Source organism: Osmerus eperlanus, chromosome 8, assembly GCF_963692335.1.
Source record: "Osmerus eperlanus chromosome 8, fOsmEpe2.1, whole genome shotgun sequence".
NCBI lineage: Eukaryota > Metazoa > Chordata > Actinopteri > Osmeriformes > Osmeridae > Osmerus > Osmerus eperlanus.
The window spans coordinates 16709031-16723571 of NC_085025.1; the positions used below are offsets into that span (position 1 = coordinate 16709031).

The following is a 14541-nucleotide window of genomic DNA, read 5'->3' on the forward strand; positions in this document are numbered from 1 at the left end:
TCAAGGTCCCTCGCGGTCCCATTTGTTGAAAGCGGACAATTGTTTTATTTCATGAGAATGGTGTCTTTGTTTCTCTCGCTCTCTCACTTTGTCTTTCTTTAGCTATCTATCTATCCATCTCTCTCTCTTTCTCTCTCTCTCTGTCTGTCTGTCTGTCTGTCTGTCTGTCTCTCTGTGTCTGTGTATCTATTCACTGTAGAAAATACATATCTTTCTTTCTCTCTCTCTCCCCCTCTCTCTCTTTTGTCTCTGGATAAAAAATTGTGCTGAACATCTGGAGACAGGTGTAACAAAAGTCGTCAATGAAATCAAAGACGAAATGGCAAAGCCTTTGAATGATCATATGCCTTTCCAAAAACCCGGGGTACACATTTTGACACGCTTGTCAGTCAATATTTCACAGATTCCAAACAAGAAGAGATTATGAACAAAGGGTAAGAATCTTCTCTGATGTCTTGCCAGTGAGATATTTCTTAACTCCTACAGAATAAAAAACACATCTAATATCCCCGAAAGCAATCCCATGTGTTTACTTTCTTTCCCCTGAGGCAATAGCATTCGATGTGTTTTGCAGAGTTATTAATACAGAGATTAATGAAACTCACCAAGAAGTTAAGCGCCTTTTATAAAAAAGAATTATATAGGAAATTAATTGAATGCAAGACTAGGGATGTGGGGTTTGATTAATTTGAATGCTATGAATCATTTTGTCAGATGCCATAATGCATATTGGCAGATTTCATGGCACTAGAGCTTCTGCTAAATAATAAATAATAACGTCCAATAGCTGGGTACATGCTTGATAAACTGCTTCATTAGTGGGCTCTATTTATAAGTCCCCACAGTGAGTTATTCCATCTTCCAGAACATTCCGTCCAAAGATGATTACATTTAATGAATGAATTGTGGAAATATGAGGCTGAGGACTATCGCATAATGCAATGAGCTCTTGTTTTTGTGGATACATTCAAAGAACTTGGTAAATGTGTCTGTGTTGCACACTTGAAGAAAGTGATACTCTCAACAGTGTGCGGGGGGAGATTGTCTTCTTTTATTCAAACTTTAAGATCTCACTTACAAACAACGACTGCTTCTTTTCCCTCGACAACTCGTCTAGCTTAGCTTTTTCTTCTTCCTAACCGTCATGCAACTGCAGTATCATTTCTTACTAACAGCGCCATCTAAGGCCAAAACATGCAACAGCATAGTAAATTAAGAAAATAAAAGGCCACAAAATTATGAAACGGGACCAAAGAAAAGACAAAATGGGGGGTATGCCACATCTGTACAGTTCGTATTAATGACATTGCTGTGATTTTGAGTGTGGTTCATAAATAGCTGTCTTTCACATTATTCCTATTTTCTAGTCTGTTAAAGGCTGTACTTTCACTAGTGAGATGTGACCCTCCGAATACCTCTTCTTTGACCTCCCCCACCCCTCAGCCTCCTCACCAAAAGTCTGAGCCAGCGGCTGCTCCTCTTCGCTCTGTGACCGCACCAACAGTTGAGCGGCAGATGGTTGTCGAGGCAACACAATCCCCATATCGTGAAGGATTGATAGTGAGAATTACGGAACGAAAGAACAACGAAGACAAGGGATACTGCCTGTGGTCACTTGACAAAAATGCTTGGAGCTCATCCACCACTGTGGGCCTTGTGTTGGTTTATGTTCATCTTCCATAATGAATTTGCCTTCCATAACCTGGCACATAAAACAAAGCATATCACTGGCTCTCAATGGTAGGATTGAATTAAGCGGGACATGTGTCAATGCAAAAAAGAGTAGAGACACAACTTAGAGCAGTGGGTGTGTAGGCATGTGTGTGTACTCATCAATTTGTGGTCGACGTATTCCATCGCCGTACTCTCCCACCCCCACCGGCCACCATTAACATCCCTCACTGCTATCACGACATTGCACAACACATACATTCACCTCACCAGACTAATGGTCCCGAAACACCTAGCAGACCATCAGTACAATGACCCTCCCTGTCTGTGTCTGACAACAGATACAGCGTTTCTACAGCAACAGTAAAAACTCTATCACTTGTACTGTACACAGCACAGCACGGTAAAGACAACCCCTGTTGGTATCTTCCAAAGGAGAGACTACTATGCGTACTCTCTACAGACCACTGTACAGGGAACACTGGCTGTGGCCGCCTTTCGTGTACACAGATGGTGGGAGGGAGAGAGAACGATGGAGAGAGGGAAAGAGAGGACGCAAGAGGAAAACGGGCTGCGATCCTTGCGTTGACAAACACGGCTGGGAGCTGGAGGAAGAGAGCAAGGGAGGAAGGGAGGGCGAGGAAGAGAGAGACTCCCTGTTCGCTACTGTATCAGCTGTGCTGTGGTAGTAGGTGGGTGGGTGGGTGGGAGGGGGGGGGGGGTCTGGGGCAGCTTCCCCTAAACCTGGACATCTTCGGGCGGACAAGGAGAGAGACACTGGCTGTAGCTGGGTTGCCATGACTGCGCCCTGTCCCTGTCTCCCTGTCTCCTGGCCACGGCAACAGATGCGAACCAACTCTTTTTTTCTCCCCTCTGGTTGTCGTGGCAACTGGCGCTCTATTACGCTGCCCCCCCCTCCTCTTATGCCCCCCTCCGTGACTCTCCTCCTTTCTCATCTCTCCTTCATATTCCATTCCCGGTCTTAGTCATCTCTACCATCATCCATTGAATCAACCATTCACTCTGCCTTTCTCCTCGCCTCAGCTTTGGTTTCCTTTCCTCTCCTCCCCCATCCTCTCATCTTTTCCCCATGTTGTCCCTGTTCTTTAATTCGCTTCTCTCTCCAGACTCCCATTTTTGTACCTTCCTTTGATCTCCTCAAACGCTGAGTGAAGAGCAGAGAGAGAGACATAGACAAAGACAGTCGAAGCTTTGTGATGGTATCTTAGCATGTGTGTGTGGGGGGAAGGGGGGGAGGGTGGAGTGGGGGTGCAGGAGGGGTAGGAGAAGGTATAAAACAGAGTGGCTCGGCATAATCGTTCTCACTTTTCCGAGGTGCGCGGAGACACACTCGCACTCCTCTTCACACAAATCACACACACTCAGACGTTGCCATTGTCATCGTGTCATAATGCCAGGGGTATTAGGTCTGTAATTCTATTTTGCAGTCAAATAGCCTACAGCGCCATCATTCGAATATAACCCCCACTCCCCCCACTTCTCTTTCTAAGCCCCTCTCTCCATCCTTCTCTCCTCATCTTACCACCCAAGAGCAGTCATTGTCATGCCTGATCATTTACATTTAGTCATTTAGCAGACGCTCTTATCCAGAGCGATTTACAGTAAGTACAGGGACATTCCCTCGAGGCAAGTAGGGTGAAGTGCCTTGCCCAAGGACACAACGTCAGTTGGCACAGCCAGGAATCGAACTGGCAACCTTCGGATTACTAGCCCGATTCCCTCGCCGCTCAGCCACCTTTGCCTCTTTCTCACCCTTGAGCCCTAACGTTTATCCTTCCCCTAATGCTCTGTCTTGACTCACCTCTGATAAAGGTATCGTTCCATTTTTTCTCATCCACCCCTCCCCTTTTAGTTTTTCCATAAATTCACAAAATTGTAATGCCTCTTTCTCTACCTCTCCCTTGGGCCTTCTTCCCCATTTTCCAAATGAAGAATTCTTAAACATCATCGACTTTTACTGCCTTATAAGTGGTGTCTGACGCAGCCATAAAACCTCAACACTGTAAAGAGAAACAGGGAAAAGAGATGCATGGGGGGGGGCGGTGTGAGAGCTCACTGGCATGAAAACGAGTTCCTGTCACCCCAAGGCTGTTTCCCGCCAAAATGATCTGACACGGCCAATGGAAGGATATCTCTTTCACTTTCTCTCTCCTTCTCCTTTCCTCTGTTATCGGCTAAAAGGCCTGAAACAGAAAAAAAAAAAAAATACCTGAAACATGCCCCATAACTCACATCCATCATCGTTTGAACATCCTATTTCCAAAGATAACCCTACACAGGCTCGAGTACATAAAGAAGCACCTTGATGTATAAAAAAAATAATAAGGTTGGTATTTAGATGAACACCCCGAGAGAAGACTGAAATCTTAGGAAATAAGTCTTACACCTACTTCACCAAAATATTCCCCTCAAAGCTGTACACAAGAAGTAGAAAGATTTTCACTCATGGCTATTTAATAAGGCTGTTCCATCAACTTCTCTCTGTCGTGTGTGTGTGTAGTGTGTTTGTTCCTCCTCAGATACGTGGATTGGTGAATTTCAGGTCAGCAGTGATCTCATAAGATGCATACAATATGTATAAACAATGATCTCCCACCTCCCATGCACATTCTCATTCTCTAGCACCAGTGTTGCCACAGTTACTTTGACAAAGTAACTTAGTTACTTTACAGATTACTTGATTTTAAAAGTAACTTAGTTACTTTACAAGTTACTTGATTTTAAAAGTAACTAAGTTAGATTACAAGTTACTTTATTAGTTACATTCAGCAACAACACCCCCGCCGCCTCAACATAAAAATGACAACCGGCTCTGTAAGTTTGACTGTGCAGTGCTGCGACTCCAAATGTTTCTTCAAATTTGACGTCATGTTTTTGTAGCTTGATAGCACTTTGTCGCCACCAGCACAGAGTGTACAACGAACCTTGATATTTCCATCTTTAGCTGACAAATACTCAAAATAGTGATTGTATTTCCAACTCGAAAATGCGCATCTCTCTCTCTCCTCCTCCATTGTTGTTTGTGTTGCTGCGTGGTAGGTCTATGTATATACACGTGACGTGACCCTCGTGCTGAAAACGTGACTTAATTGTCGAATAGGCTTAACTCCCAGAGACGCAAGAAGAAATCAAATACACACACGCACAGTGACTTGGACAAGTAACTTTAATCTGATTACTCGTTTGGAAATAGTAACGCGTTAGATTACTCGTTACTGAAAAAAGTGGTCAGATTAGAGTAACGCGTTACTAAATAACGCATTACCGGCATCACTGTCTAGCACGCACGCACACACACACACATGGACTATGTAAGCCACCCCCCTTTCCTGTCCTTGGGGGGAAATGTGTGTGTGCATGTGTGTGTATTTGAGGGCCGGTTTGGGGGGAGGAGGTGTGCTGTCTTATCACAGGAATTATGGAATTATGCAGAGGTGCAGAGCTGTTTAGCATACTGATATGGTAAAGGGAGCAGGATACACGCAATTACCCATACAGTGCAGACACACACATATTTATGCCCAAAGACACTCATGAGAACATTACACATACAGTCTTGGCATCTCAGTGGATTTGTTGTTCACCCGTTATAAATGAGGAAATGGCACAGCTAAGACAAACGAGGCATGCCTCTGGGAAGGGGTCAGTCACAACTTTGCTGTGTGTGAGTGAAAGAGACCGAGAGAGAGAAAGAAGGAAAAACGGAATCCACTTACAGACAATGGGAACACTAAACATGATGTTTGCGATGTGATATCACATACTTTTATGTGATAATTTAATTAGGTTTCTGTTATCCGGAACTTACTTAAATGGAAAGACCGAATGGAATAAGAAGAAAAAAGAACAGAAGAAGTTTAAAAGACAAAAGCTTTCGTTCCAGAGAGAAAAAGAGAAGATAGAAACAGAGACGGAGAGACAGAAGCCAACCAAATGCAGGCCAGGCTTTCACTGCCACAACCCCCCATCCCTTTCCCCAATCACACGAGCCTTGGGCTTGGGCTCGAATCCAGCCTGGGCCATGTCCCCCCTCTCTCTCCCTTACATTTCCTGTTATTCTTACAATTTTCTGTCCAAATTAAGCAGGAATGCCCTCAGAACACATACATAAAAAATCCAGAGGAAGTTCCCAAATATGGGCATTGCAGCAGAGACACATAAACCCATCCTAACACATTCGTCTAAAATGCCCAGACTGATCTCTAACATATCCAACATCTAGCCTCAGCCATCTAGCTAATTGCATCCCTATTGGCCCTGTAAGTGGAAGTGCTATCCTGTGGGCGAGCCTGTGAGATATTGCCATGAACAGGGCCATCAGTCAAAACCAGCAGTATGCAGCCCCGGGGTGGGGTGACCGTGACAGAGCGTCACAGTAAAGACATTACAGCTTCCAGTTTTTTTCGTTGTCTGTTTCTGGCACTGTGAGCTTAGGGGTAGCTGTCCTGGGCAGTGTGAAAAGTGCTGAGCTAAATATGGACATTGGTTTAATTCAGGCAACATCAGGGTTTGAGTTGAGGGAACAGGGGGTGGAACAGGCCCAGGGGGTGGAGACGGACTTGTTTTTATGAGTATGCATTTCATGCGTGTTTGCGTTTGTGCAGACATCCCAACCTGCAGAGACTCATTTCCGGGAGGTGGCTTCTACCCCCCCCCCCCCCCCCCCCGGGACGCAATCCACACGCATGATGTACCCCCTCTACCAGCACGTACACCCCCCCCCCCCCCCCCGGGACGATTGTATAGTGGAGATTGTATAGCATTTGCGGGCGTCCGGGAGCCGCTATGGAAATGCGGGAGACTCCCGGACCTTCCGGGACAGTTGGGTAGTCTGTATGTGAGTTTGTGTGTGAGAGTCTAGTATCTAGACACCCTTGCCGGTTGCCGAGTGTGTGTGCATGCTCAGATTTATTTATAAGTTTTAGGTGTAGCACTTTGAAAGCTCCCACTCCCCCCTCCACAATGTCTGCCCTCCCCGCCCCTCTGCTGTGGCCCGGGATCTGTTTCACTCAGGGCACTTAAAACCTCATCCAGGCCCGACTCCCTTCTCGGTAATAAATATCACGATTGGTCCTGGATTGTTTTTAAATTTAATGCAATCTGCCAGAGCTGTGAGCCATCATTTTTTGTGAGCACCACCCCCCCTCCCTCCCACAGCCCTCACCACACCCTGCGGTGAGGGCAGCGGTTTGTGGGCGTGCCGCGACTCTGATGCAATTCAAAGTCTGACATGAAACGGGAGCTTTGGGAGGCGTCTGTCTGTGTGCGTTTCTTTTATTTTGTGGCCCCCGAAATCCTGCATCTCGGGACTCACGTCGTCTCTATCTGCCTAATTTTTTATCTCTCTGCCTCTCTTTCTCTGTAGTCGTTCATTCTTTTTCTCTCAATCCCTTATATACACACAAACACAAAACATTGCATAAGGGTCATACATTTTAAAGTGGCCTCACAGTGATACAAGAGTGGCAGAAACGATGACTGTGTGTGTCTTTCCATCTCTGTCTCCCCCCCTCTCTTTCTCTTCCTCTCTCTTCCTTCTTTTCTCCACTGTACAGGGAGATGTCAGAGTGTTGGAATTCCTCTTTTCTTCATGGATGGTATTAAAAAGGGCAGAAGAACCCTGAAGTGTGTATGTGTGTGTGTGAGTGTGTGTCTGCATCCATCTGTGTGTATGGTTGTGTCTGTCAGTCAGTCATTTCCACACTCCACACACTCATATGACAATCAAACAACAACAACACCACACATGACGGTAATCTCATTGGGACAGAACACCAAAACAGCTTTGAACTGAACATTGTCTTGCAGATTTTGTAGCAGGTGTAGTGTCATGGCATGTATTTAACGTGTGATTCTGGTTGTGACTGGCAGGGCTGCCTATGCGCCATCTGCACTGGTGCCCGCTCTGCTCTCTTGCTCCAGGGAGCAGGGACACCATCAGGGGCCATTAGTCTCCATGGTGACAGGCTGGCTGGCCAGATCCCAGGCTAGCCCAAGCTACGCTCAAGGAGGCTCTCTCATTGGCACAGACAGCGCCTGCGGTGTCATTGGCCGGTTCTTCTTTATTTTTCCACTCTCTGATAATATCCACCATGTTTGGAGGATTGGAGGGAGCCTATCAGACAGTTCAGCTCTGCCATTGAAGAATCGTGAATGCGTTATGATTTGGCTCAGTATTTGATGTTATAACAATTTAAGATGTCAAGGTGTTTTTCCAACACAATGTCATAATCGTACTTCATAGCTAACGGCAATGTTATGACAGGGCTGGTCTGTGCTAACATTCATACATTCATCCTTCTTGATGTCATAACGATTTAATGAAGTACAATTAAGTGTTTTACTTTTAAAACACTTAAAGTAATTAATTGTAGTGCTTTTTACCTTTGATTTAAAAATGAAGCCACAGAATACGACCCTACTATTTATCGACAAACGGATAACGGAAACTTAATTAAAGTCAGGTCCCTTCCAAATTTTTTTGCAGAACAACAAATAAATTACCACATTGCTCCTCCTGGCCGTGGAACTGTGGACCAGCTCTATACCCTCGGCAGGGTTCTGGAGGGTGCATGGGAGTTCGCCCAACCAGTCTACACATGTTTTGTGGATTTGGAAAAGGCGTTCGACCGTGTCCCTCGGGGGCTCATGTGGGGGGTGCTCCGGGAGTACGGGGTACCGGACTCCCTGATCGGGGCTGTTCGGTCCCTGTACGACCGGTGCCAGAGTTTGGTTAGCATTGCCGGTAGTAAGTCGAACTTGTTCCTGGTGAGGGTTGGACTCCGCCAGGGCTGCCCTTTGTCACCGATTCTGTTCATAACTTATATGGACAGAATTTCTAGGCGCAGCCAGGGCCTTGAGGGGGTCCGGTTTGGGGACCTCAGGATCGGGTCGCTGCTTTTTGCGGATGATGTGGTCCTGTTGGCTTCATCGGGCCGTGACCTCCAGCTCTCACTGGAGCGGTTCGCAACCGAATGCGAAGCGGCTGGGATGGGAATCAGCACCTCCAAATCTGAGGCCATGGTTATCGACCGGAAAAAGATGGAGTGCAATCTCCGGGTCGGGGAGGAGATCTTGTCCCAAGCGGAGGAGTTCAAGTATCTCGGGGTCTTGTTCACGAGTGAGGGAAGGATGGAGCGCGAGATCGACAGGCGGATCGGTGCGGCGTCCGCAGTGATGCGGGCTCTGCATCGGTCCGTTGTGGTGAAGAAGGAGCTGAGTCGAAAGGCGAAGCTCTCTATTTACCAGTCGATCTACGTTCCTACCCTCACCTATGGTCACGAACTGTGGGTAGTGACCGAAAGAACGAGATCGCGAATACAAGCGGCCGAAATGAGTTTTCTCTGCAGGGTGTCCGGGCTCTCCCTTAGAGATAGGGTGAGAAGCTCGGTCATCCGGGAGGGGCTCGGAGTAGAACCGCTGCTCCTCCGCGTCGAGAGGGGCCAGTTGAGGTGGCTCGGGCATCTGATAAGGATGCCTCCTGGACACCTCCCTGGTGAGGTGTTCTGGGCACGTCCCACTGGGAAGAGGCCCCGGGGAAGACCCAGGACACGCTGGAGGGACTATGTCTCTCGGCTGGCCTGGGAACGCCTCGGGGTCCCCCAGGAAGAGCTGGTGGAAGTGGCCGGGGAGAGGAAAGTCTGGGCCTCCCTGCTTAGGTTGCTGCCCCCGCGACCCGACCCCCGGACAAGCGGAAGATGATGGATGGATGGATGGACAAATAAATTAATAAATAAAACTCTCTCTCCACTCCCCCCCCCACCCCCCCCCTCAACAGACGGACGCAGCGCTGATGTACGACGCCGTGCACGTGGTTGCCGTGGCAGTGCAGCAGGCGCAGCAGATCACTGTGAGCTCGCTGCAGTGCAACCGCCACAAGCCCTGGCGCTTCGGGGGGCGCTTCATCAGCCTCATCAAGGAGGTACGCCAACGTCGTGACAACCCCCTCTTCTCCCGGCCCCCTCGCCCTCCTTCTACTCCGAACCACCAGCGTGATCCCACACCTAGTGTCCACCCACAGCTGTCTCGGCCCAGCAATTTTTTACAATTATTTGTTTTGCTGTTTTACTGTATTTTGTCTTTCCCTGTGGTTTACGTGTGTGTTTTTGTGTGTCCGGGTTGTTTGATGTGCAGCAAGCACACGTTTGTGCATGTCTACACATGGGTCTCGAATGGGGCAATCTATCTTTCTATCTAGCTATCCATCCAAATACCGGTATATCAAAGGCTCTGTGTGACAAAGCCTTGTCTCTTGTGTCCCTTGTTCTGTGCAGTGTTTAAATTGAGACAGTGCAGAGAGAAAGAGAGAGAGAGAGAGAGAGAGAGAGAGAGAGAGAGAGAGAGAGAGAGAGAGAGAGAGAGAGAGAGAGAGAGAGAGAGAATGCAAAACTCCCAAAAAGTTGTGGAGTTTTGATGTACGCTTAAAAGGGTATAAGATGGTATATGACTAATCGAATGATACATCCTTTGAGTGTTCCAACTTTGTGTGTTTTTGTTGTGTTTGTGTTCTTGTTGTGTTGGTGAGTAATGGAGGGGTGTGTGTCTGTATCGCAGGCTCATTGGGACGGTCTAACTGGACGCATTCTCTTCAACAAGACCAACGGATTAAGGACGGACTTTGACCTCGATGTGATTAGCCTAAAGGAGGACGGACTGGAAAAGGTGTGTATTTGAGTGTTGTATGTGTAATAACAATTTGTAACGTTATTTTAGGAATTAGAATTTTTTGGGAATTTAGTTAAGGGGTCGGATAGGCTTGAGTTTATAGTTCTATAGAAGCTTGAGTTCATAGTCCTGTAGGTGCAAATTACCTACTGTTCCAGACGAATGTGATAAGGGACAAAGGTGTTAAGATTATTCAGATCTACCAAAACAGCCCTACATCTGTAAAGGATTAGGTTTATGGTTGACGTTTGAGGTTTTTAGTTCAAGGTTAGCGTCAACGTTTAGAGGTTTAATTCAAATATCAGAATAGAAAATAATAGAATTTATATTATTTTGACTCCAAAAGTTAAAAAAATGTGTGTGTGCTGAACATGAGTATTAAGGAGGGTGTCCTAGGACAAGTGTGTGTGAGTTTGTGTGTGTGTGTGTGTGGTTGTCTAGGCATGTGTTTTTGCCACCACAACAGCTGCGTGCAGCACTACTGTATAAAGACCATACACCTGTTTTTTCTCCAACAGATTGGAACCTGGGACCCCCCCAGTGGTCTGAACATGACAGAGAAACACAAGAGCAAGACAAGCAACATCACCGACTCTCTGGCTAACAAATCCCTGCGCGTCTCCACCATACTGGTACTACACACACATACACACACACTTTTAAAGGAACAGTAGAGCAATTTGGACACTATAGCCAAGACAACAAAAGGTTTCTTTTATTAAGCCTTCCAGCTTTTTCCTTTCTCTGGACAACTATCTCCCATGTATCCTGTTATTCTCTCACTCCTTTTACTCACCTCTCTCTCTTTCTCTCTCCTTTAATTCCACACCTGCTTGCTCACCCTCTGAATCCATCAATCTCTCTCTCTTCCTCCCTCCCTTTCTTTTCCTTTTTCTTTCTCTCTCTCCCTTTCTCTTTCCTTCTCCCCCTCCCTCTCTCCCTCCCTCCCGTCCTCTCCATCCCTCCCTTCCCTCATCTTTCCCTCCTCCCTCTCCTTCCCCCCTCTCTCCCTCCCCCTCTCTCTGTCTCCCTCTCTTTCTCCCCTCTCTAACTGCCCTCTCCCTTTCTCCATCTCCCTCTCCTATCTCCCTGTCCTTTCTCCCTCCTTACCTCCCTCTGCATCCCTCCCTCCCCCTCTCCCCCTCCTTCCCTCTCTTCCTCCCGACGTGTCCTTCCACTCTTCAGGAGGAGCCGTACGTGATGTTCAAGAAGTCGGACAAGCCTCTCTATGGGAACGACCGCTTTGAGGGCTACTGCATCGACCTGCTGCGGGAGCTGTCCAACATCCTGGGCTTCCGCTACGAGGTGCGACTGGTGGAGGATGGCAAGTACGGCGCCCTGGAGGAGAGCACCGGCCAGTGGAGCGGTATGGTGCGCGAGCTCATTGACCACGTGAGTTAGCTCCATGCACGCACTAGACGATTGCACGCGCACACACACACTCACATACATACACAACCAGCAGACCCACCAGGTACACAAATACATGCATATATACATACATACAGACCAGAAAACACACCAAACACACACACAGGCATACATTCAGACCAGCAGACCCACCAGGTACACACATACATACATACATACATATATACATACATACATACAGACCAGCAAACACACCAAACACACACACAGGCATACATTCAGACCAGCAGACACACCAGACACACACATACATTCAGACCAGCAACTGCATGAACACACACATATACAGAGAAGCATATATACACGGATGCACATAACGCAACAGGTAAGCATCAGTGTTGCCATGGTTTCCCCCCTTTTCTCGTTTAAACCCCCACCATGTTGGAACAATCGATTAGTGGGCAGAGTCATTCTTTGATCAAACCACTTCGCAAGTGACATAGCTAAAACAGATTGGGAGAATAATTTCCTCAAAAACACAAAAATATTTTTAACTCTCATTCTCAGCGGAATTAACGAGCTTGGCAACTTGCTCATCATGCGATCCTTCAGCATCTGTCATTGGCCAGCTCCAGCTGTTGACAGATACCAGATCTTAATTTGATTTGTTGTGAAGTTTTTCCCTTGGTCACTGATTGGTGGACTTTTCATTGCTTTCTCTTTTTCTGTGCAGAAAGCCGACCTGGCAGTTGCTCCCCTGGCCATCACCTATGTGCGCGAGAAGGTCATTGACTTCTCCAAGCCCTTCATGACGCTGGGGATAAGTATTCTCTACCGCAAGCCCAACGGAACCAACCCTGGGGTGTTCTCCTTCCTCAACCCTCTCTCGCCCGATATCTGGATGTATATTCTGCTGGCTTGCTTGGGTGTCAGTTGTGTGCTGTTTGTCATTGCCAGGTAACACACACTTCTTTCCCTCCTTCGCCCCGCCCTGCCAAGGCACTGTCCCTCCCCTTCTCCTTTCCTCCTTTCCTCCCTCTCTCCCCCCCATCTTCCTCCCTCCCTCTCTCCCTGCTTACACAAACAGACAGCTGAATTTGCCCCCAGAGCGCCAGTGTGTGAAACTGACAAACAAGCTAGTTTGCCTTCTGGAAAGCTCTGACAGAGTGTGAATGTAGTCAGATTAAGACAGTGTAAGAAACATGCCCCAAAAGCTACTTTAAGACTGCCCTCAGCTGGAGTATTATAGTGTTGACAGCCTTAGTTAGCCTTGGGCAAGAAGGACCAGAAGAAACTGTCTGCATGGCCTTTTCCCATCTCTGAGTGAACCTTGGACATTGTATGTTGCTGGGTTTACTTTTAGAGGTGCCTTCTATAACACAATTTCTGGAAATTGTTTCCCATGTTGACCAATTACCTTTGTTGGCCAGCACATTTGCAGAGCCTTGTTTTAGTGTACTCCCTCTGCAGCTGTTACATAGGGTATACTTAGGCTTGGTAAGTAAATCACTGCTGCTCATGATAGCTTGTACGCATGTTCAATGCAGAAAGGTGTTAAGTTAACCTCTGAGCTCTCTTACGGCAACCGGCTTTGGTTTAAGCCTGAGGGTTTTGTTGTTAATGCACCTTTCGCTGATGTTACCGGCAATACGATCACCTGCGAGAGAAGCAGCAACTGTAACCTAAGTTAGATCACAATATGCCCATTTGTTGTTCATTTCAAGACACACTGAATTAGTCTTGTATGTTTTAGTAAGCCACAGCATTTACAATATGTTGCTGTACACACTCTTAGAAGCCTTGTGGGACAGTCCTCTAAACTATACAAACCTCTAAACATTTTTCAATTGAACCTTTCTACTTGAAAAGCAGTTTTAGGTTGATGGCAAAAAAGTATTCACAGGTTTCCACAATTTTCTTCACCACATTCATCTCTTCTTCATTCCTTAATTAGCTTCATTGGATTCATTCGATTTTCTAGATTCCGCATTTGGTGTAATACATTTCAGTGTACGTTTTGGTTCTGATCTATAAAAAAAATGATTCACAGGAGGCAGTATTGTAATCACTGCCAGAAATACAGAGCCCCCTCCCCTTCTCCCAACCCCATACACCCACACCACCCCTGTTTTCGACACTCTGCAAAAGCACCCTTTTCTGTTTTTTTTTATCTGCTGAACATTTCATTTTTGCACTCTGTGAATTGATCTTTTGTTTTGTGTTTGCTTGTTCTTGGAACATAGCCACTCGAAAGTGTTTCATCAACCAGAGCAAAGATGTCTGTTCACCTCAGGATTTCCAACCTCCACATGCACATTTACCCTCTTTAGGCGGTTTTATATAAGGAAAGGATGGGGATATATATATATATGATGTATATAAATATGCTATATGTTTGTAGAATATGTGTTGGCACCATGAGGACATGTACATAGTGTGCTGTCTGACATGTCCCTTGTGTTATGCCCGAGGGGGTGACCTTACCCTGGCGTGTTGCACATAGTCTTCCTGGTGATCAGTGTACGAAGCATGGCCCAGATGGACATAGCCAATAGGTCACACGGTGGATTTTGTTCTCTCTCTCGCTTTGTCTTTCTTTCTTTCTCTTCTTCCATCCTATCTGCCCTCTGTCTTTGCTGCTCCCTGCATTTGTGTATGTATGTCACATTAGTGAGAGAAAGAAAGGGGTTTTCTTCTCTTCCTCTTATCTCTTTCTGCCTTTCTCTTTCTGTCTCTTTCTTACACAGGTTCACTTACACATATACTGAATGATTTACACAAACACACACCGACTCCACACATACATGCATTTAT

The 14541-nt window shown here is 46.6% G+C and overlaps 1 protein-coding gene across 3 annotated transcripts in view; it reads left to right on the plus strand.

Annotated features, from left to right (window-relative positions):
- LOC134025291 (glutamate receptor ionotropic, kainate 2-like) overlaps positions 1 to 14541 on the plus strand; it is a 113205-nt gene that overhangs the window by 50513 nt on the left and 48151 nt on the right. For all 3 annotated transcript variants that reach the window (XM_062468222.1, XM_062468224.1, XM_062468223.1), the window contains 5 exons: positions 9470 to 9613; positions 10246 to 10353; positions 10875 to 10988; positions 11542 to 11748; positions 12461 to 12684. In XM_062468222.1, coding sequence (XP_062324206.1) covers positions 9470 to 9613; positions 10246 to 10353; positions 10875 to 10988; positions 11542 to 11748; positions 12461 to 12684 — 797 coding nt within the window. The remainder of the gene's footprint in view (positions 1 to 9469; positions 9614 to 10245; positions 10354 to 10874; positions 10989 to 11541; positions 11749 to 12460; positions 12685 to 14541) is intronic.